Source organism: Ixodes scapularis, unplaced genomic scaffold (genome assembly GCF_016920785.2).
Source record: "Ixodes scapularis isolate PalLabHiFi unplaced genomic scaffold, ASM1692078v2 PGA_scaffold11__112_contigs__length_91849675, whole genome shotgun sequence".
Lineage (NCBI taxonomy): Eukaryota > Metazoa > Arthropoda > Arachnida > Ixodida > Ixodidae > Ixodes > Ixodes scapularis.
In genome coordinates, this window is record NW_024609837.1 from 24,011,293 (window position 1) to 24,034,624 (window position 23,332).

Here is a 23,332-nt window from a genome sequence, read left to right on the forward strand (position 1 = left end):
TAGCCTACAACAATGCCCTTGATGTCATCACGGATAGCCAGTCTCTGTTACTCTCTGTGCCTAGGTGGTGTGAACTGATCATTGTTGAGACGGAAGTTACGTAACCAAACTCTTCCACAACCACAAAAGTCTGGTGTTTTCCTAAAGGCTGGTTCACACATGCATCTTGGCATCCAGATAATGCAAATTCAGCACTACTGGCAGTGTTGACTCAGCACAGAGTTAGAACTTCATACTTAGTGCTTCATACTTCATTGTTTCTGTAAGCAACAAAAGATTGAGCCAGTTGTATTGAAGCACTGTGCTGTGGGTTTGACGGAGCTAATTAAAGGGAGGGCAACTCCAGTCAATATTTTTTTAATTCGTGATTACGACTCTTTTTAGCTAAGGCACTGTCCCTAAATTACTTTTGTGTGTGTGTGTGTGTGTGTGTGTGTGTGTGTGTGTGTGTGTATATATATATATATATATATATATATATATATATATATATATATATATATATATATATATATATAAATCACGGCTCGAAGTTTGGTTTCGGGCGTCTACGGCAAAACCGAAACTATCTGTACTCCTTGACTAATAGCTAACCCGCTTGCCGCCGGCTAAAGAGCGGTCGTCTCTTTAAATACGGTTTTAGTGGAGTACACGGCTTCACTTTGACGTGCCACTTGGGCTGTGATCATATTTCGTGCCACTGAAGCGATACTAGACATTTATTTATTTTACTTTTGGGGATGATGATGATGACGACGCGACTTTGCAACCCCAGTGTCGAGCACGTGCCGCATCGCGCTTTAGCGGCTTTGTAGGGGGCGTACTGCGGTCTCTAGTCTCCGGGCAACGCCGGCCGAGGAACAGCGATCGATAATTCCCGGGGTTCCCCGGCCATCTTCGGGGAGCGCTCCGGCACGCGATTGTCGATTGCGAGTGCGGTGAGAAGTTTCGCTCAGTCGTCTGCGTCCACCGCGTCCGGCCAGTCGCTCGCACGCTCGCACCTGCCGAGAAACGAAACAGAGTAGCTATCATCATCATCACCACCGCATTCCCCGCGCTTTAGCTTCGCCACGCGGCGCGCCTATATTGCGGAGAAGAGTGCTTGCGGGGCACGGCACCTTCTGTGATGGGTTGATAGATTGATAAACCAAAAACAGTCAAGATTTCTCGAAAAAAAATATATAATTATTATAGTCGGTGACAACTTAAGAAGGTAGGACGACTGAAAAGAAGGAGAAAATGGACGCAAGGCTGGCGAGGGATTGAGAAAACATCCTCCCGTCGCCAGCGTTGCTTCCGCTTCCTCCTCTTAAACCTTCCTTTCTTAACTAAAGGGTGATTTTTTTTCTTTTTTTTTCCCCTGAGAAAGGCACGTTCTAATCGAATTCTACGTCGCCCCTTCCGCGTTTGGACTCTCCTCCGCACCAGGCGCGGCGCCACGGGTCGTTCTGGTTAATGTTGTGAAACTCTTGCGTGCAAAAGTGCGACACGGGGCTAAATGTGCGTAATGGATGTCACTATGTTTAATTAACTTGATCCGGCACTTTGGGGCTGTAAAATTTGCCCTTCTGCTCACAGATGCCCATCGTACGTCTAAATACAACGTGTCCCACCTAAAAAATAAATAAAGACTTATTTTCTTTTTTGTTTTATCACATTTAAACGACGCATTGCCGAATGATCATTCTCTGCCCGAATATAGCGCTAACGGTCCAAACCAGTTGTCATATTTTCAGAACTAACCTTTATTTCATTTGAAAGTTGTTGTTTGTTTGTTTGTTTGTTTGTTTGTTTGTTTATTTGTTTTTTTTGTGAATTTGAATGGAATAACGGGGGCTCATTTTCGCTAACTGGCGCCATTGAACTGCATGTATTTGAGGACTTTATCGGCCGCCATTATGATTTTTATGTTTTCAGAATAGCACTTATAACTTTTGAATGAGAACAACTTAAGTAAAACGTCCTCTTAGAGAATCCTAACGACTGACAGTACTTGTTCTTGCTTTCTATGGGAAACTGCCACAGTAAGGATGTTTTCTTTCTTGTCCTTATTGGACAGACTTTCATTTATGCTGATTCATCGGTTGTTATTGTGGCTCTAGCTTTGAGTCCAGTTTTGAGACCCATTAAAGGAGCCTGCAATCATGTATGTTTAAACGTCTGCCTTTTTTTTTTTTTTTGCGGTTTTTACGTCTCTTGAGGTTCAGGCAAGCCAGCGGGACGGGGAGATTAACTAAATATCAGTGCGTAATATTTCAACCGGACGACGCGGAAACCTCCTCCACCTACGGGGGCGACCCGCGGTGCCGAAAGTGCGCGAAATGTGACGTCGCTGGCCCTGGGCTTACTACTGGTCAGAGCCGCTAAAAGCTTCTTTCTAGTCGAAATATAAAATATAAGTGGCGCGAACCGTTTAAATAATTTATAAAAGTAGTTTTTGTTCACTATTTTAGATCAGAAAAGAAACAAATGGAGTTTAGAAAGTACGGAAACAAGAAATGACCCGTCGACGTACCCGCCACCAAGCGGTGGAAAATGCGGCGCATACTAGAAACGTGTAGTGGGATCAGGCACGAACTTGCGGCGAGCGTAGAAAGGTCCCGGATGTACGCGGCGGCGCTGCGGTCGTATGGACTGGAGGATCCGACCGGTTCCGAGCGTTCCCAAGGCCTTCGGCGAGCAGCTTTGGCTTGTGGTTTGGCCTTTTGGCGGTATGGCAGCGCGAAGTGGCTCCCGTCCTGAACTGATATTTACCCCGTGTTTGCTGTCGGTTGTGGCCAATGAAGTGTCATGCCGAATTAGTGTTTAATCGCGCAACAAATGCAATGCGAGCCGCCCCATGGCTGCCCGCTTCCTACAGCCTATCCAGCACATGCTTTAGTGGCGCCCTCTTGAGCCGTCGACACGGAGCGCGGGTGCGGCAGCCGTGACCACTCGCTGAGCTCACAATTAACCAATAGTGGTTAATTATCGTAATCATTTTGTTTCAAGTCGGTAAAGGTAAAGGTAGATTGTCAGTTGGGAACCTGCAGGACATCATCGGTAACTACCGATACTGGATCACTCCTGAGAGATGTCAGGCGCTGGCAGTATCCAAGTTAGTAAAACACTCGACGCTTTCCTTGAGGTTTCGGTTTGCCGTCGGCGCCATCTTTTTTTGCGCCAGCGGTCCTGCGCCCTCTGCGACCAGCGGCCAAAGCGGTAACTAGCGTCTGCCGGCTGGTGTTGTCCCTCCCTTTCTCTTTTCCCATCGCCCAACCCGAAGCAGACAAGCAGCATGGTAGGAAAGGAAGATGTGGCGCGAGCCAACGATATGAAATATAAAGCGCTTTGTTGGTCGAATGACCGCGACGTTTCAAGAATAAACCGTGATTACCAAGTTCATTTTACTTTCGTTATCTTTATTCTGCAGTGTGACACTGCAGAATTTTTTTTTTTTCATTTTCATTTTTGCATTCATTCAATGCTTTGCAGTTTTCCACACAGGACGCATGGAGGTACACGTTTTTGCCGCTATGGCCACGGGGCGCAGTGCTGTTGCTGTAAATACGCTTCGTAACAGGGAATTTCTTCACTACGTGAAAAAAAAAAAAAAAAATGAGTTTGTTTTTTGACTAGGTTCAGCAGATTTCTAATTGGAGCACCTTCTTTGTAATGAACAAATGGTAATTACGTAGATCTGAGTGGAGAGATGACTGTCCGAAACGTACCTCACTAAATAGATAACAATGAGTGTGCACTAGAGCTGGTGATAATTAATCATATTATAACGCCTAAAATTAAGGTGCGAAAAAAAAAAGCTTTTAATTCGAAAAAAAGAAAACACTAGGAGAACACCTTAAAAAGTTTAGACGTTGTTCTATTGTTATATTTTTTTTTTCGACTTGAAAGTTTTTTAATTTTTCCGCACCACAGTCTCAGGTGTTTTACTATGATTACTCACTAAATAGGCCCTTTTTGGCAGTGACTACGAACGGCATCAGTTTTCCTCCCTTGCAATGCGTACTTTTCACAAAGAAAGTTTAAGCCGGCATTCCGCAGTACGTCCAACGCGTACATCCAGTGTATGACCCACCGTTCTCGGTGTTAGCATTATTTTCAATAACATGTTGGGCACCATATATATATATATATATATATATATATATATATATATATATATATATATATTAATCGTTTTGCCACTGCGGTTGACACCACAGTTTTATCAACTGCCACGCGCTTTGGTGATCCTAAAGAACAAGATAATGTTAGCATACTAACATTATCTTTTCACTCTGCCATGAGAAGCACATTTACATTTCATATGTTTGCTCACTCACGTAAATGTAATTTTTTTTCCTTTTTCTTTTTGCATTGTTAGGAATTCTGAAAATGTTCTCGACATTCACATTCGAGACTAGGTGATGTTCAGTGTCGTGCGTAACGAACACGACCAGTCGAGATAAGTGATGTTTCTTGAAGGCGATATTGACTGCTTCTGAAACATTGACTAAAAATATCTCTGCCGAAAAGAACAGTCTTTCTAGAAGTGGGACAGGGAACAGGTTCACAAATTTCTATAAAAGCCTCATTCCTACTCAGCACCTACAATTAACCTATAAACCATGTTTTTAGACATGCTTTTTGTGTGCATGACATCATCAGTTAATTCGCAGGCACGGGATGCTCCGACCCGCCGCGATGCATTCAAGACGGCGGTCCGTTGCATCAGCCTGGTCCCCTTGGCTACAACTATAGTGTTGACGGGCTTCGACAGCTGTTCACCGCACGTGCATTGTGATGGGCGTAGCGATGTACCTGCGGCATATATTGTTATCCCATCTGAAGCTCCAGAGCACAAGCAGCCAGTCAGGCACGTCTGCCAGCGCACGTCATTACGCAATCTCTTTCTTAGGTGCAAGTACGGGCAACTTGTGTGTGACTCAAAGAACTGAGATGTAACAGTCTTCAATGCCAGGGTCGGCTTGCTATAGGAAAAGAGTTTCATAGCTGAGGTCGTGCGAAAGAATGCACTTCGAAAGTAGTGCACGAGTGGAGTATCATGTGCGCCCGGCTTGGCAAGCTTTCCTTGAAGGTACTGTGGCATCAGAGTAGCCCTGTCATCCGGTAAAATTCCCACCGGACGGTCCGATGGAAATTTCGCCGGATGACAGGACTACTCTGATGCCACGGTACCTTCAGGGCCAGTATATGGCTTGCTTGAAATAGTCTTTGGCGAAGTTGTACGAAAGAAAGAGGTGCCATCAGTGCGCGCTCGGCAGTCGCGCACACAGCTATGGCCGCCAGCGAATACTCCCTACGGGGAGCTTCCTGGCAGCGAACGTTCACCAGATCCCTTTCACACCGTCAGGACGGTCGTTCATGGCAGACCGGATAAGTTTCTCTACCACCATCTCGTGCTAATGACGACGTGAATACTTCCTATACTTGCGGACAACTTTCTCTGGCTAAGCAATGAAAAAGCGCGCATGCGCTCGTGCGTATTGAAAACACCATAAAAGGTGTGCACGCGCACTCTTCACTTGTGAAATGCCATAGGAAGTTCCCAAATATATCGTGCAAAAGAATTGTGTCTGATCTACATCCAACACAACAGCGGTAATGCGACTGCGGTACTACCGCGTTTGCTTGCCGTCAACCACATCTCTGGGAAGTAGTAAGCGTACGTGACTCGAGCATGGCGCGGACGACCGCGTGGATGAGCGGAGCTGCAGCGATTGCCAAGGCGCGTGGCAAGACACCGTCGGCCCAGCGTTGGGAGAGCTGCGCTCTCGGAAGGGCAAGAGCCTTTGTTTCGGCAGGGGGGACGGTCGGCGGCCAGTCGAAGGACCGGCGTGCCGCGGCAGGTTTTTTTGTTGCTCTTGCCGCTGCGCGGACACGCCGCAAGTTCAAGGCCTCTCGGCGAGCGCGAAGTGGCGAAGAGAAGACTCCTCAGCGTGCGGGAGGCGAGGAACAACAAGATGGGCCTGCTGCATTCTTGCAAGGGCGATTCCTCGCAGCGCCGGTCAGTCAGCGAACCTGATGGCCAACCCAGCGCCAGCAGACGGGGGAAAGTGCCCCGCGCGAGCAGACGACGCGCCGCGGCGGCCGTCCCGGCATGCAGCTCCCCGGCTTCCCCCTTCTCTTCCTTCCTTCCGTGGACGCTGCGGCACAAAGCAACACAAGCTTTTTGCCTCGCCGCTCGCCTCACTCTTTGTTCTCCCGCGCGCGCGCGGGGATCAAACAAGCTCCGGTGTGTCTTATCGCCGGTTATCTGCTGGATTAGCCGTTACCGACACGTCTGTTATTTAGGATTGTCTCGCCTGTCAACTCTGCCGGTTATCCGCTCTCTGTCGTCCGCACCGCACACGAGCGTTTTCCTCAATCGCTTTGTTCACTTGCGCGCGCGTTTGTCAGCTGGACAGCGCGGCGCGCGCTCGTGTAGCCAGAATACAGGGCTTGCACGTAACTTCAATAAACCATAAAAAAAGAGGAGGAGGAATAAACTTTATTGTAAAAAAAACAAAAAACAAATTCGGTGGTACGAAATGTGTGCTGCAGCAGTGCCGCAACGACAGCAGATGAGACGTCAACGCGAACTACATGTATGTGGAGAGCAAATTGTCTGCTTCTTCGCAGGGTTCGCGATGATGTAAGAGCGCCGAGCTTTTATTGATTGATTGAAAAAAATTACTGGGTACGATGTGAATGCATCTAGCATTGAGCTCTACGTCACCGCAACTCCTGCAAAATAAGCAGACGACTTGCTTTCCGCAGGAAAATCTCACGCATCGACTTCGGGCGCCACTGGACCTCGACGCCGAGGGTGACCATCGGCGACGTTTACTCGTTGCTTCTGTGTTCTGGTGGAGGAGAAACGTTGACAGCCTGATACCTGCTTCTTCGAACGTTCTCTCTTGTTACCAACTGTGCCCCCGCTGTGTCGTCACACATCAGTCAGCAGGAACACAATGGAGCGAGCGTCCGAAATCCCAGCTGCACTGGCTGCACCTCTGGCGACTCCTTCGAGTTTTGAGCGCGCCGGGGGCTCTGGGGTTTCCGTTGGCCTCACTCATGGCGGTTCTTTGTCGTTAGAAATTCTAAGGCGCCAGACCCGAGTATCAGGGCAATCTAGGAATTCCCGACCACTTGTACGACATGCGAACGTTCTTCCCGTATTTTTAACGCAAACATCGTTGCCTGCTTTCTCGTTACGTTGCGCGCCTCTTTGTTCCCCCGGGAGCGTCCCACGTGCCTCTTTACACCTCGAGTGGCTGAATCGAACAGCGTCAACATAACAATAACAGCAAACGCGGGCGTTTTTCTTTTTGCCTTCTTTTTCCCGCGCGTACGGCTCAAAACTACCTGCGCGGAGAGGCAGGGAGCGCTCTTTGTAGGAATCAAAAGAAGACAAAGGAAGACCGCATGTTTGAGTCCCACGTGTGGGCTCGCCTTAGTGCTCGTTTCTAAATTATTCTCGCCATGTCCCTCATTGGCTCCTCCTTTGTTTATGTGGGTACCTGAGCCGGCCGTGGTCGAACCTCCGCCGAGCCCGGTCCGAATGTCGGCAAAAGGCATACCTGCAGCGAACGCTCTAACAATGAACAGAAAACGTTGCTGCTTCCAGCATTTTTTTTTTTTTTCAAGACGGTGTTAGCAGGGTTGGCTTAGAACCGGGGGTTGGGCGGCCACAAAGAAACGCACAGAAAGAGAGGAGGGCCACACCAAGTGTGTATGCGTGGGTCCCCCCCTTCTTCGACCTTTGTCGCTCCCAGCCCCCATTCAGGAAGGACTCCGGTCATCTGGCCACGTTGTGGCGGCGGCGGCGGTGGTGGCACAGCGACGGACTACCGACCCCCGAAAATGGGTCCCCGTCGGCCTCATTCCGAGAAATTCCGGCCCGAGAAAGCGCCCCACCGAGACGGGAAAGCAAGGTCCCCCCCTCCCCAGCGAAGAGAAGCTTGCTGACGGCTTGCCTACGGAGGGCCCTCCTCTCTTCCGTCCCGTGCACTTGCCCCAAAATGCAGCCCCCCTTCTTTTTTCAACCTGCATCCGGCTCCTGCCGAGCCCCGCCGTGCGTGAGGGGGGCAGCATGCCGCACGCCGAGGAAAGTAAGCACACGCACGAAAGGCGGGAAAAAAGCAAACAGACGCGCTTCTTCTCCTTCGCGCCGCTTCAACGTCGTCTGCTGTTGCCGCTGGGGAGTGTACGGCTAGTGTGCGGAGAGGGACCTTTCATTTTTTTGTCGACGGTTGCTTCGCTTTTGCGGACGAACCAGTCTTCTTGCGCCGAGGGCTGCCCGTCTGCGTTCAATAGACCATGTTCGGGAGAGAGGAGAGCATAAAGCAGGCCCCCACCAAGCCACCACCACCGCCGAGCGGCAGGCAGCCCAACAACTGGAAGAACCACGACGAACCACAGCCTAGATTTCAGAGAGGGACCACCTCAAACCATGGAGAGCGTTTGCAATTCAATGGCGGCGCCTCCTGCTCAGATTGGTTGCGCATGCGTGGCGTTGTCATGGGTGGAGGAGGAAAGGCACAGGAGCTTGAAGACGACCAACGCTCATATCAACTCCTCACAGCTCGCATTGCAAGCACGGCCCATAAGCCACGTGAGCCCTGTTGTGAAGTTGGAAACACTCTGCAATCTGGGCACTCTAGGGCCACAGCAGGCGACGCGGGCTCTGGCTGCCGTTCGTGCGGCAGACGACGGCTCTCGTGAATTGTGCGCCGGCCTTCCAGAGAAAAATCTGTCAGGGGACCCGTGTTTATTGTCTTCCCCTAACTATATATTTATGCTCCATTCACCCCCTCTCATGCACTGGAGGCTCGAAGCCGTTCGCACCACCAATCCAGGGCTCGAAAAGCGGCACGGGAATTTGGTCCGATTGAGAGTTCTGTGGCCGTACGGGATTCGAGCAGACGGCTTTCAGTCTGAGAGAAGAAGGAACGTAGCATGAAAATAGACAACAACAACAATATTTTTTTATTTATTTCTTCTTCTTCTTATTATTATTATTTTTTTAATGTTTAACAGGTTTGTTTTAAAACAAAAAGCCGCGAAAGCTACACCTATACGGTTTGTGCAGGTGAGTTGTTCGGTCAGGAGGACATAGTATGTAGGGCTAATCGAAACGATCAGACGGCTATTTAAGTAACGTTTGTTAATTAACTTTTTAATTGATGAAAATAGGCATATGGTTCTCATTCGAGACTTGATGAGCGTCACCGAAAACCGCAAAATAAGTAATTTTCGGAAAGATTTTGAGCGGGCGAAAAGCGCAGTAGTGCGCCAAAGTTATCACTCGTGGAGCAGAAGCAAGGCTACCGGTGCGACAACGCGCCCTCGCGATTTTTCCGCCGCTTATCCCCAGCCTTGTGCCTGCTGCACGAGTAGCGCCTTTAGCGCACTACTACACTTCCCACGCGCTCAGAGTATTTCTAAAAACAAACTTACTTTAGCGGTTTTCCACTGCGCTCAGCGAGTTTATAATTGGAGCCATGTGTCTATTCTCACAAACTAAAAGGTTAATTAACAGATTTTAGTTAATTATACGACTTACCGTGAGGATCAGCCCTTCTATATTAGAGAATTTTAGTAGACCGTATATTAGTATATTAAAAAGAAACACACAGTATTTCTACTCTAGCATGCACCTAGATATATCTTAAATCTCCACATAAAGGAGGAAATTAGTTATGGCCGCAAAAAATCCGTTAAAAAAAGGCCGCAAAAAAAAAAAAAAACAGACAATCCGACAAACTGGAGGTGGAACAGGACACGCGCTACTCTAAGACGACGATGTAATTTTGTGTAAGACCACCCCCTACGACAGTTGCGTTTGACTGCGTTGCGCCGAGAAACGACGCAACGCAGTTGACCGGCACATATGTGCTTGGTATGAAGCGTGGAATTAAGGAATAGCCTGGCGCGCGACAAAAAGAAGCAGGAATGTTCTGGTTTCTCGCAGCCGCAACGCAGTCAAACACACTGAAACGCTCTCAAACGCAAATGTGCGTATAAGGAGTATTCACTGGACGCCATATTTGTGGGTGCTGTTTAGAGCGCATGCTCAGAACGAACTCACATTTCTAGGTTGCTAAGACCGGCAATCTTGATAGTGTGGAATGCACGTTGCAAAAGAACTGTGGAAGCTCGCCATGAGCACGCGCTCAACAGTCGCGCAAACGGCTATGGCCGCCAGTGAATACCTGCTATACTCCGTTCACCTGAGACTAGAAGCTCCGCCTTCAGCGCGAGCTTTCTGCCCTTGCTAACACAAGTGTAAACGCGCAGGCACGCGCAGCAACGAAAGCACTGCGGACGCCAGCGAGCTCGCGCTGACAGCTGAGCTCCTGGCGTGAACGGAGTATTGACGTTTCCACTGTTTACAAAAATCACAGTCCACACGTGCTAAATCATAGCCCAGCCAACGCTCGCGAGCATAACACACAATCACAGCAATGAACGCGCCCTCAAACGCCTTTATAAAAAGTCTTTTTCTTCGTTTTTTCTTGCCGTGTTTGTTTACGTCCATTGTGAAGGGGCTAGGGCTCCACTGAGTTTCCGCATAGCAGCCTTCTCCCCAGCTGGCAGACAAGAAAGGAAAATGGCGATTGTGAAATGTCGTCCGGGTGCCAGAGCGTCTTCTGGCTCGTTTGGCACGTCATCATTTGACCTAACAGACTTCTTGTCCCGAGTAAAGTTGCTTCTATTCTCTATCCGTACTGAAGTCACTTTGTGACACTTTGGCGTCCCCTGGTGGGTTTTCCTATTCTCTATCAGTACCAAAGTCACTTTGTGACACTTTGGCGTCTGGTGGGTATTAAATGGGCACTCCAGCGATTTTTTGAGCTACCTCAACTAAGTATATTTTCTGACTCCACAGCCTTTACCCTTTCCTGTATGCTATTTAGTATCGCGAAATTCATAATTGTTAATGTAAAATTGGCAAATGAAAATGATGCAAAAACGAACATTCAAATGCCTTTCTGCGGTGCCGCGCTCTCCTGAGCAAATAAAACATTACATTATACCCGCACTTTTCAGTGCCGTGACGTCAGTGGCGGGCAGGCTTGCCAGTCGAGCAAGCAGTCTAAACAATAGAATATGCCAATCCTTTGTTTCGTGCTGGAGCGCAGGTACTGGAGCGAGCTTCCAAAGCATTCATTTGACACCATGAAACTGCTTTGAATCAGTTGGGAACAAAATCTACAAACCAAAGAGTGAACCCCTGCCTTCCACTGACGTCACTTTTTCATTGTTGCCAGGAGAGACTTTCAGTTTGAAAAACACGGTGAGGACCAAAACTGTAAACTCGATAACTTCGCGAAAAAATATTTTTTTTTTACCTAATATTTGGGGTTTTATTTTAACGATGTTTGTTGGCGAGTTTAGCAAAATTTCAAGCAAATTTGGGACCATAGCGTGCACGCGCAACCAAAGCATGGCTATAGGCGACGAACACGTGCAGGAGGTTGCCGGGCATCGGAAAGAGAGGCCCTAGTGGTCTCATCCTAACAATAACTGTCAATCAAAAACAACTTTTTTTTTTTTTTTTGCGTTTTCACTGTGAGCGTTTAAATGGGGTTCATTTTTCCCGTTCGTCGCGCGGAATTCGCAACAAGCAAGAAGCACGTAGGCACGTGCAGACAGCAGAGCGCCGAGTTATGGTGTCTTCCCGGCTTGGAAGCGTGCGCGCGCGAACATGAAACCGTGTCAACACTGTCCAGACTAAGGAATATCAGAGCATCTCAACTCTGTCCAGCCTAAAGAATATTAGAACGTCTCAACTTCGTCCAGCCTAAGGTGTGAAACGCCACGGAGCGCGAAGTTCCGAAACACTTCGGCGAAAAAGCGAGTGGCGGCCTACGTCGCCACACCACCGCCTCCCCCCCCCCCCCCCCCCCCCCCCCTTTCCCCTCTTCCTCAGCTCGTAAAAAGGAAAGATTCCACACTTTTCTCCGTATTTGTTTTTCTCTGGAGGATGGGAGAGGGCAGGAAGACGTGAAATTCGACCGGCAAAAAGAAGGAAAACAAAGCAAAGAGCGCGGCGACCTAGAATCTGGCAGCAGTGGTGGTTGGTCCCCTGCACCAGTGCGTGGTCTCTCATGTGTCTGTCTGTGTGTGTGTGTGGGAGGGGTGAGAGGGCGCACATATGACTGCCAATTACTATGGACGAACCATGGACCTCTCGGCGTGGAATCATGTTGTCCTGGGGTATCGAGCACACAAGTGCGACACAGTGTATGGAACGCTGCGCAGGAGTTCCAGTGACGTCAGAAAGACACCGAGTTCTGATTGGCTTTGATTGAAAGGATAGTGGGTAGACCTCAATACTAGATGTTCTGACATCACAAAAGCCCTGTGCATGAAACAGACGAACTTGCGCTTCGCATTGTTTTTCATTAAAAGGTTTAAAAAAGCGCGAACAAAACGAGGACAAAGAAGACACGTAGTCGACAACAGAACATGTGGACCAACTAGCCCAAACCCAAGTTTTAATACTGCTTTTAGTTTTCGCCAGAGTTTGGCTGTCACCCCGAAGCTTCCGGTAGGTTCCATTGCAAGCAATATGCTCGATACCGCTTATCACTGTTCGTGCCTTTTATTGGGGTGGCTATAAAAAGGAGATAGCGCGGGAATATGGGGAAAGAAGATCAGGAAAGGGGGAAAAAAAGTCTCTGCGTAAGTGTTAGTGGTGACGAGGGGATAGCTCGGAATTCGAAGTAAAACTAAGCGAACTGGATACATGAAAAGCAAAACAAGAGATGAAAGTATTTGGTTTCGTTGTATTCGTTTGTGATAATGACAATAATGATATTATATATATATGCTTTTCCCTTATTGGCTCAGGACAGTTGCGGCACCGCAGTAAGGCAAGAGGCCGTACCATGGAGACCCGCGATGATCTGTTCCTCGCACCTTGAAAGTTCCAACCGGCAATATGCAAGAAAAAACAACATATATCAAAAGAAGTCTCTACCCTCCCGTGACGTCGGCGAATATGGACCTCATAAAAAGGTGTCTTTTCCATTGACTATGTCCGCCTAGCAGACGGCAGCCCCCGGCTGGTTCTGTTATCGCAGGAGTCGGCCGCCGTAGCAGATGTGAGAAAGGAGGACCGCCCAAAGTCACGTGTGCCGGTGCGAGACTTGAAACAAAAAGTGAGAAGAGAGCACCGCCTGCCCTTCTCCCCGAAATAACCTTGAGGGGGACACGGGCATCTCGTTCGCGGAGAGGTGCCGTGCTTCCGGCGAGACAAAGAAGCCCGAGAACCCCTCCGAAACGTCGTTCATCACACTCGCAGACGACCGGCCGACCAACCACGCCTTCCGCCGCTTCCGCCGGGGGAGTTGCTACAGACGGGCGCGAGTAGTGACAACTCGCCGTCGTCTGTCGGAGAGGAACAAACATGGCGATAAACGATGATTCAAACACTTTCATTGGGTGTGTGTACCTTAAAGCAATAATCTGATTGGTTAGGTGACAACACGTGATACAAACTCAAAGCGAATAGCAAAAGCATGGCGCATGCGCCAAGAGCCGGTTCGATTGGAGCGCCCTCGCGCAGTAGGCTGCCTGTGTGACGTCACGGGCAGCCGCCACGGAAGGAGGAGCGGGATCGGCGAACGCGCCGACGAATGAGTCGCTGCCCGCTGCGCGCGTCCAGTGCGGCTCAGGCTGTGCTAGAGGAGGCACGGCTCTGGCTGGTTGTGTCGCGTAGCTGTCGCCTATTTTTTCAAAGTTTAGCCTTTATTTTTTATATTCTCTTTATACAAGCAAACCAAGAGAGCTCGGTCATTTTTGTACGTGGTCTATACGAGTAGTGTGTCCCTTCACCGTAGCGCTCCTGCGATGCCTGCTAGTGCTAGTCTGTTTCCCGACATGGAGCGAGGCAGCGGTCTCGAAGACCAGCGGGCCCTCCAACTTGCCCTCGAGCTGTCCATGCTGGGATTGAACAACGAACATGACTCTCTGCACCCAAACTTCGAAGCCGACACGAGGAACAAAAAAAGCCAGAACACGACCGAGTGTGTGCCTGTGCCGAGCTCCGAGCACGTTGCCGAGATCGTCGGCAGGCAAGGTGAGAGAACGCTCTTTGTTGCACCTCTCCCGACGCGTCTCTTTGTCGCCCGCGGCGTCTCGACTCCGGGGCCGGCCCTTTCCCTGCGCTGCAATCCAAGCTCCGACGTCTGCTCTTCTATATTTGGCGTGCGACGGCGAGCGATGCGCACGCCGGCTCTTTGGTGAGCTCGGACCCCGGAGTGTTGCAACGGGCTCGCGCCTCTGCTTCGCACCCTGGGTCGTAGAAAGGCGGACTCGGGGTACGGACCGTTGAAGCCCGCCGACGCCGCGGACGCAGGTGTGAGCCGGCGGGGCCCCGGCCGCGCTTTGCTCTCCAGCGTCCTTTCGCGCGTTTTCTTTGTGTGCGAGCGAGGGTTTTTGTAGGCCTCCTCGAGGAAGTCCTCCGACACATCCGTCCCTTTCCGAGCGTTCCCCTTCTTCTCAGAAGCCGGAGTGAGTGATTTCTCGCGGGCTCGCTTTATCCGTTCGAATCGCGTCGAGGGCCTGCTGCGAGCTTATCTTTGTCTCGGAGCTCTTTGTTTGGCTCGAGCCCCGTCGCTCGTGGCTCTGGTCGGCCCAGCGAGTTGCTCGCTTGACAAACAGAGAGCGCTTCGTGTTTACGCGCGGTTAGCGTCTTCCACGCGGTCGCGACAACCGCCAATCTTCGTTGTTCCGGTGACCCGTGGGGCGCTTGTCCAGCGGACGGACCGGCCGTTGGCTTTGACGCGCCGGCGTGCTTAGCGGGTAAAGAAAAAGAAGAGAAGCTACATAAACACTCTTTGCCTGCGTCCTCGCCTTCTGCTGCGTTGTAGGCTTAGCTCTTCTCCACTAGCTGTGCAGACGACTTGGCAGGAACGGTCTTTTCGTTCATCGGGACATCGGATGGCGTCGCATATTCAGTTTTTTTTTTTTTTGACAGCCACGGCGTTACGGCGCTTCGTTGGCGTCGCTGTGGCGCGTTCCTTTCCGTATTCCGTTCCGGCCGCGCGATCGGATTCCCCCAGCTCCACAACCGGCGTCTGATCGAAGCTATTTTGGCACGAGCTACTTTTAGCGCTCCTTCCGGCGCCCGCGGTCCCCGCCTTTTCGAGTACGAACCCTCCCTGCCCTCCCGGCGTAGGGCCGACGGACGCCGGCACCAGACAGACGTCCCGTCGTCTGCAGCGAGCTCCCGGCGTAGAAGGCGCGTCCACCTTCGAAAGCGTCTAGCGGCCCACGCCGATTGGGAACCAGTTCGCGTCCTGCGAGGCTTGCGTTCCCGCTTTGCTTTTCATCGTGCGCTTTGCAGCGGCGGCCAGGGGTGTACGAACTTGTGTTGCTCATCGGATCTTTTAGATTCCCACAGATCTACAAGGGAGAACTGCATATCAAGATACCTTGGGTGACTTGAGTGCACTCCTTTGAAGTGGCGCCTCTTGATGTTGCTTGTAGTTGTGCGTGATGCTTTCAGCTATGCTGAACTGAGGTACTGCTTAAATTAAAGTGTGACAGCCATGTGAGGAATGTACAGCGACTGTCTCAATGCCAACTCGCTGACAGTTGGCTTGCCAACGAATCTGCAGAGCACACTCCACCTAAACCCTTGCTCTGCCAGTTGAGCAGAATAAGCCACTTTGGAGTAGTGATGGGACAAACTTTTTTCCGTTCAGAGACTCTGACCCGAATCTAGATGTTCGGAAAGCTTTGGATAATTTACCGAATCTTCTAGCGATTCACTTTTTGGATAATTTGAAATGTTGCCGGATTACAGCACATTCTGCAGAAGAAGAGATGGATCCTTTGCTTAAAAGAGATTTATTATATCTGTTTTAAGCAATCTTTTAAAGTGATATAGTCTATGATAAAGATATCTTAACCATAGACGAGACATTAAGCTTCCCTATTATGTTTGAAATCCGTATCATACGAAAGGTTGAAGCGAATAAAATAATTACTCACTTATTCCTAATTCCTGACCAAAATATTGGGGCGTTAGCTACGCCTTGCTCGTATGCGTCCCTGAAGCACGTAGGCCCCGAGAATAATGCTCAACGCCAATGGCGGAGATTAAAGCTTGTAGGTATGCACCATGTGCGTGAAACAAAATGATGGGCTACCCGTTTCTCTTCAGTAACACCGGAAATAAGCCAAAACTGATTTATATTCGCGAGCGATGCAAGAGTGACGACCGAACCTCCAAATCTCCCGAATATTGTCCCGAAATGTTCGGAAACATCCCAATCAGTCCGAATCCAAATCTTCGGTGATTCGACCCATCACTACCTGGGAGCAAAGATGCCATTTCTCTGAGCGATGCAACAGACATGACTGGATCATACATTCCTGGTCAGCTTGTTGACCTAGCCTAAAATAGCAAGCGTATACCCATGCCACTGTCTTCCATTCTTTGTAAACTTTGGAACTGCCTATAAAGTGCATGAAAGAGACGCAAGCACCTTTTTCCAAATTCTGTGACATTACCTTGCAAACTTATGCGAGTGCTTGTGTGTGGGATGAAAATAAACTAAGGCACAAGATGCCATTGGGCCAAGTAAGGATTTACATACATCATTACGTAGGCACATCAGAGTAGCAGGCCACTCCAAAATGTTTTGCTTTTGATTGTGTACTGCAGTTCCATGTCCTGTAGCTATACTGTTTCACAACGATGGACCGCAAAGGACGCTACGAGCCACAGGAGCCAATTCATAGCTCGGAGGGTGTCACGCATCTTTGCGGTTGGGCAGAGCGACGCGGTTAGCGCAAAGTCGCAAGACAAGCTACAAACTACGGATTGGCTCGTAGCGTCCATTGCGGTACATCGTAAGGTGAAACGGAATATAGATAACGTCAAAGTAAGTTCAGTGTTATTGACTGCGGCTATCTCAGCATTTTCCGCATGCGTGCTCCGACAGATAGACATTGTTGAAAAGGGCAAGTGGTGGCATCTCTTCATAGGAATTTTGACCACCTGCACCCAAGTCCTACTTGGAAATTTCCTGGAATTTCGTTTAAACCTTTACACAGTCCAGCTGCTCATTAAAATTTTATGGGGTGAGTTTCACCTTGCGCAGCACCTTCACTACTTGTGTGCGGCTCATTTCACGACAAACCAAATGTCAGTTTCATTTTATGCTATGAAAGGAGCGCCTTCTTCTATATACCCATTATGGCATGCACTATGTTAAAACTGGAAGATCTTAATTGGCACTAGATGCTAGTGAGGGTAAATTGAATAGTATGTATATTGATTGCAAATGTTATTAACTTTTTATGACTTCTAGTTATGAAATGACCTACCCAGTGGGACATTCAATTATTATATATGAATAACTGTTGTGCGGACAAACATGCATTCTCAAGTAATATATACATTGGGCATGCGGTATAAACTGGGGAGACTGCTGTGCATTTGCTTTGCAGGCATACTTGCACTTTCCTTCAACTACATATTGTCTGTTTTGTGTAGTCAGGTGCACTAAATTATCGATATACTCATTTTTATTCTTTTACTTTGTTTCTTCATTTCCTGCATGTTTTCTGCATGCCTTTTATCAGGTGTGGTTTAGTCATGTTTCAAGCTTGGTTAACCTCTTTGTCTTTCTAATGAACACATTTTTCTCTCTAGGCATGTTTTCTGTATTACTCCCTGTAAAGATTCATGAGATGACAGTAGCCAAAATAATTAAATAAAGTTTGCGAATTTCAGATAACCTCCCCATGCTTATACCTTTCCGGTAGACTTAGTGCCAGAAAAGTACTCCACAACTCTAGCCCGGTCTGAAGTCAGAGATTAAGCTATTTAATCCACATATGTAAAGTTGTTACAGTACCTGCCGTCAAGAGTTCGATTAGTGGGCACACCTGTTGAGGGTCTAGGTATTTTGCAAGATATCCAATTTCACAAGACTGAGCTTCGCTCAAAATTTGACGACCATTTAATTCACCTCGAACAAAACCGCCGAATTAGCATGGCGATGCAGGGCTTCACAAAATTTTGTTCCTAATCTCGGACTGCACCAACGTTACTAAAACACTCAGCTGGGAAACTGTCATAGAGACAGCTTTGAAAAAGTGGCCCCAACCTGTCTCCGAGCACCGAGCTAATGACGAACGCCACCATTTTTCCCGCAGCGGCCACTCGAAGAACTGCACGTGACTTATATTTTGGCTTTAAGAACAGATACAGCGGTAGAGGTTACAGGGGTGACACCCCCGTCTCCCCGGCGGACGCGCCGCGTCGACCTACCGAAGTTAAAATGCACCTAGGTCAGGACGCGCTACCTGAAAGGACCGCTGAGGCATGGTTGTATAAAAACAATATTAATTGTTCCGCAAAACCCTGCAAACTAAAGTTTTTAAAAACATAACGCGCCCCTCTTTTTGTTCTAAACTCCAATAAATTTCATACAAAAAGAGTCTTTTCCGTTTGTTTTTGCGCAAAAACAGGCTTTCAAAAAGCTCAAGGTGACCACAGTACAGACAAGTGACAAAGAGTGGCGCTGTTGTCGCATTTAGCTCGGTCTCGGTGGACGCCAGCGGCCCAGGTTTCGACGGCGAGTTTCCCAACTGAGTGTTTTAGTAACGTTGGACTGCACCATAATTTGTCTGGAATTGGGGTGAGGATGTGTGTGTCTGGCAACAGTGCCATTGCCTTGTCTCTCATGGGTGCACTGTCCGGTTTGAGTGTCCTCTGGCTGCGGAGTAGTGTATGAGCGTTCCGGCCATAATCAGATACCAGTTAAGAATGTGCCAAAACCTTTCCCCTGCACCCTCATTACTGCCAGCCACTCTTCAGCGATGTGAAAATAGTCCACCACTTAGGTTATCGTAGATAGACAGAAGGTGCAGTCGTTTTGAAAACGTCACGCAGACATCACGTAACTCGTCGTGGCTACCGGCAGTCTTTCCTGGTTTGTCCGCGGAGTGATTTGCCGCAGTGGCCGGTATGTGGTGGCGTTTATTTGGCCTATTTTTAACACTTCTCTGGGTGCAAGCATTCGGCGTAGCGGGGTATGTCATGCTGACGGTTGCGTCCCGCCCCCTAGGGTGCAAGATCAAGGCTTTGCGGGCCAAGACCAACACGTACATCAAGACGCCCGTGCGTGGTGAAGAGCCCGTCTTCGTGGTGACAGGGCGCAAGGAAGATGTTGGGGCAGCCAAGCGGGAGATTCTCTCGGCGGCGGAGCACTTCAGCCAGATCCGGGCGCAGCGCAAGAACAACCTCAACGGCAGCCTCGCCCCAGGGCCCAACTCCAACATTCCAGGTGGGTACCCCCTTCTGCGCCGTTGCGCTGACACAGGGCCGTGACAGGGAATGGCGACCATTGTCGACTAGTCTGTATTCGCCTCTTGCATGTCGCCTACCGGTGTCCGGTATTCGTAACCGCATTCATTCGATGACCTCGGGCAGAAGCAAGTTATTACCCCGAGTCATTTTGGCAAAGTGAGGCTGAATTTTTCACTAGTTCTCTAATTTGGTTGAGATTTGGCTTAGAAGAGCTATTTGGGCACTAGTGGACTCGAATTTGATTGAGATGATGACTCCTCTTATGAAAGGGAGGGGTCATCTGTTTAAAGTAAGAGCAGCTTCATGTATGCGACCCACTTCAGTGTGCCGTGCAAAGAGAAGGCACTGAGGCAAAGCAAAATCCGTAAAAGCCCAGTTGCGGGGTCAAGCATTCCCGGCCCTTGGCTGTGTTTTCCTAGGGTGAAAGCTAGTCGACACAAGACTAGGCCTGCGAATAAGGCCTGTGCCAGAACATGTGGGACTGGGCAGATGCCCGGCACAACACTGAGGTCTCCCCGTTGTCCCCCAGGCCAGACGACGATCCAGGTGCGGGTGCCCTACCGGGTGGTGGGGCTGGTGGTGGGGCCCAAGGGGGCGACCATCAAGCGCATCCAGCAGCAGACCAACACCTACATCGTGACGCCCAGCCGGGACAAGGAGCCCGTCTTCGAGGTGACCGGACTGCCCGAGAGCGTGGACGCTGCCCGGCGAGAGATAGAAGCCCACATTGCCATGCGCACGGGGGGCTCCCTGGACGACGAGCCCCCGCCCCCCGAGGGCTCCTTCCCAGAGGGGCCCCCCTCCCGGCAGGACCTCTTCTCCTTCCCGGCCAAGTTGTACGCGGCCAACGGCGGTTTCGGCTCTGCCTACGAGTCTGACGAGGGCCTCGGAGACTCGCCCACCTTCGACCCCGCAGCCGTCGCCTGGCCGGACTTTGCGCGGGGGACCAATGGGGACGCCTTCGCAGCCCCGCCCCCCGTGCGGGGTGGCCCACTGCGGCGGGACGCGGGCCCCGACAGCGTGGCGAGCTCGCCGACGGACTCCCTGGGCTCCACGGGAGGCGGGCCGCCGGCGCCAGGCAAGCGGGGCAAGCGCGACTGCGTAGTGTGCTTCGAGAGCGAGGTGGTGGCGGCGCTGGTGCCCTGCGGCCACAACATGTTCTGCATGGAGTGCGCCAACAGGGTGTGCGGCAAGGGGGAGCCCCAGTGCCCCGTGTGCCACCAGCCCTGCGCACACGCCATACGCATCTACTCCTAGGCAGACTACACTCGGCGCAGCCGCCGACGGACGTGACCGTACTCTCCTTTTTTTCATCGCGTGGGCGGCGCTAGGCCCCTCCCCCGTCGCTTCGTGTTGTCTGTTGAGTGGCTGACCCCGTTTTCGTTTGCCGTTTGAGTGTGTCGGACCCCCGGGGGGCGGCCTTTAGGCGTCCCCCTCGTCTGGCTCTTCCGGGGAACAAGCGACCCCTTCCTTCCCGCCGACGTTGCCCGGATTCGTTTGTCCTTTGCCGGCGCCTCCATTCCCACATTCACACATATTATATATATATATATATATTAGTCAGCTGTCTTCACTGTCAACATACTCATTTTTTTTGTGATCTGCCAGTTGTTATATTATTACGATGTATTATTATTATTATTATTATTCTATCGCAATTACGCGTTGGGAGAGCCCCGTGTAGCCTCGATAGTATTCCTATTTTTTTTTAATTATTAGTATCACAATATTTTTGTTTGTGCGTGTCCTCCAACAAACGAGCAAGTCTTTAGCAACGCGCGTACCTTTTTAATAATATATTTAAAGTCATCTACTCGGAGCCCTTTATTTTTCAAAAAGCCCGGCCGCCGACCGCGTGCGTTCGGGGCTACCCTCCCCTTCCTTCGTCGCTGCCGCCACTTGCGTGTTCTTCCCCCCCTCGGAGTCTGATCTCTCGAGCCGCCGTCTCTTAGGCGGCCGCAACTCCTCCGCCCCCTGTGCGCTCTCTCCCCCCCTCGGGCGCACAATCTCTGATCGGGGACGGCCCGTGGCTTTGGTGGGAATAGCCGCCCTCGGGCTCCTTCAGTGTAGTCTTCCAGTTTTGCTCACACGCTGTTTGTCTCTTTTGGTCAACAACAACTTCCTCCGTGCTGCTGCATGGGACGCGAGGGAGAGCTCATTTGCCGCGTGGTCGGGCACCCGGGGTCTTCTTTTTATTACGACTGGGCACGCGAGCTTGTACCTTCTCCCTCCCCCGTCGAAGGCGACACTGAAGGGCGGTCTATGCACGGGGTTGCCCTCTCCCATCGTCCCTCCTGCCGTGCCCAGGCAATAAAGACGGCAGCTGAGAGGGATAGCCTCTCCCGCCCTCCGTGCGTGCGCTGTCTCATAGCTGTTGTCGGTCTCCCCCACTCTGCTGGTGCGTACGGTTGGGTCTCACGGACATGTCTCCGAGGAGGGGCGGTCTTCCGCCCCGCCTCACCTTCCTCCTCCGTATTCTTATGCAATTTTGGACGCGATCTCTCCTTCCCGTCAAGGGGCGGGGGGGCGACAGTGCGGCGTTGTGGGACGGTCTCTTTTTCTACTTCGGGGAAGGGCTACTTTTGGGACGCTCTCGAAAGCGCCCCTGTCTCAAGGCGAGACTGCTCACAGGGACGGAGGGGCCTGGGGGCTACCCCCTGGGGCTACCCTCGGAACGTGGAATGCACTGGCTGGCTGTTGTTCTCTTTTAGTGCCCCCTCTTGCTTATTATTGCGAATGTGTAACCCTCGCCCACTTTAGGTTGTTTGTTTGAGGAAAGCGACATTGTTTTTTGCATCCCCCAAAGTATAGGCGGAAGAGAGGAAAGAGAGAAGAGATGCGCATATTATAAATTTTAACACGCAGTTCCATGCTGAAAATTTATTCCCCGATATATTTTATTATTCAAATTTTAACTGTCCCCAGATGGAGATGTGTATTTTTGGTGTTACAGAGAGAGTATGTGTGTATGCTCGTGTGTGTACTTTGTGTACTTAAGAAGAAAAAAAAAAAGACAAAGGGAGAAACAAAAAAAAAAAACTATGTGGAGCTGGTGTTACTTTCCACGTTTGCCACCAGACATTGCCAGCAGTGGCGCCCCCATTGAACAGAGATATTGTATAAAGGACTATTTTGAGCTACCGTGCCAGGCGGAGAAGCCCGCGGCGCGGGCAGGGCTGCCTGCGCGACGGGCTTTTAAGCCGCCCTGGCCTTTTTCTTACAACACTGTGTCCCCCTTAGCAATACCGATGCGTGTCTGCGTTTGAGGCTAGATGTGTATTTTGGGCCGCGGCCCCCATCCGTAGATTGTCGACACGAGGGTACCTAATACTTAAAAAGAGGAGAGAGTAACAATACCACATTGTCGGGTGTACCGCAAAGAGTATCTATATACATTTGAATATATCCAACCTTTTGAGATTCAATTGGTTCGTATTTTATTACTCTGTACGTGACATGTGAATCGGATTCTTGATCCGTTCCTCCGCGTGGTCAGGACTCTTGTTTATGCACAAACTAAACATTGCCAAGTGATTTTTATATAGAAGATATGACAAGAAATGTCCCTCATTTTATTTGTTCCAAGATAATATTACTTGTTAATAAATATGTACGAGCGGAGTACACGGGTCTTGTTCTTCGGGTGACGACGATGTTACCGTTAGGCCTAGCGAGGCCTCGGAGGCCGGCGTCTCGCGCTTCTCGGAAGCCATGCGGCTGGGCTCTCCCTAGGGCCTCTAGGTAAGCTTTAGCTGTCTCTAAAAAGACAATTCTGGTGGAACATCCCGCTTGGTTGCGCCAGGCGCTGTCGGCGACATCCTCGAGCGCGCGTCCCAGTGACGTCTGCTAGTCACGTTAGGCCTAACCATAACCACGTTTCTACCATGTCTTTTAGTTCCGCCAGGCCTAACAAAGACGGCGATGCCGAAATATGTTAGTGTTTCGCGCGATTCTACCAGGTCTAGTTTCGCTAGGGGGATCGGTAGCCGAGTGGGCTAGCGCACACCAACT

At 50.2% G+C, this 23,332-nt stretch overlaps 1 protein-coding gene and 1 pseudogene across 1 annotated transcript; both read left to right on the forward strand.

The window, feature by feature from the left end:
• The first annotated feature begins 13,559 nt into the window (after window positions 1-13,559).
• LOC115331565 (RNA-binding protein MEX3B) lies at window positions 13,560-22,945 on the forward strand. Its single transcript, XM_029993670.4, has 3 exons — window positions 13,560-14,071; window positions 19,080-19,298; window positions 19,851-22,945. The coding sequence occupies exons 1-3, from the start codon at window positions 13,843-13,845 to the stop codon at window positions 20,576-20,578; spliced, it is 1,176 nt and encodes a 391-aa protein (XP_029849530.1). The 5' UTR covers window positions 13,560-13,842; the 3' UTR covers window positions 20,579-22,945.
• LOC121835000 lies at window positions 21,458-22,945 on the forward strand (annotated as a pseudogene).
• Window positions 22,946-23,332: the final 387 nt, after the last annotated feature.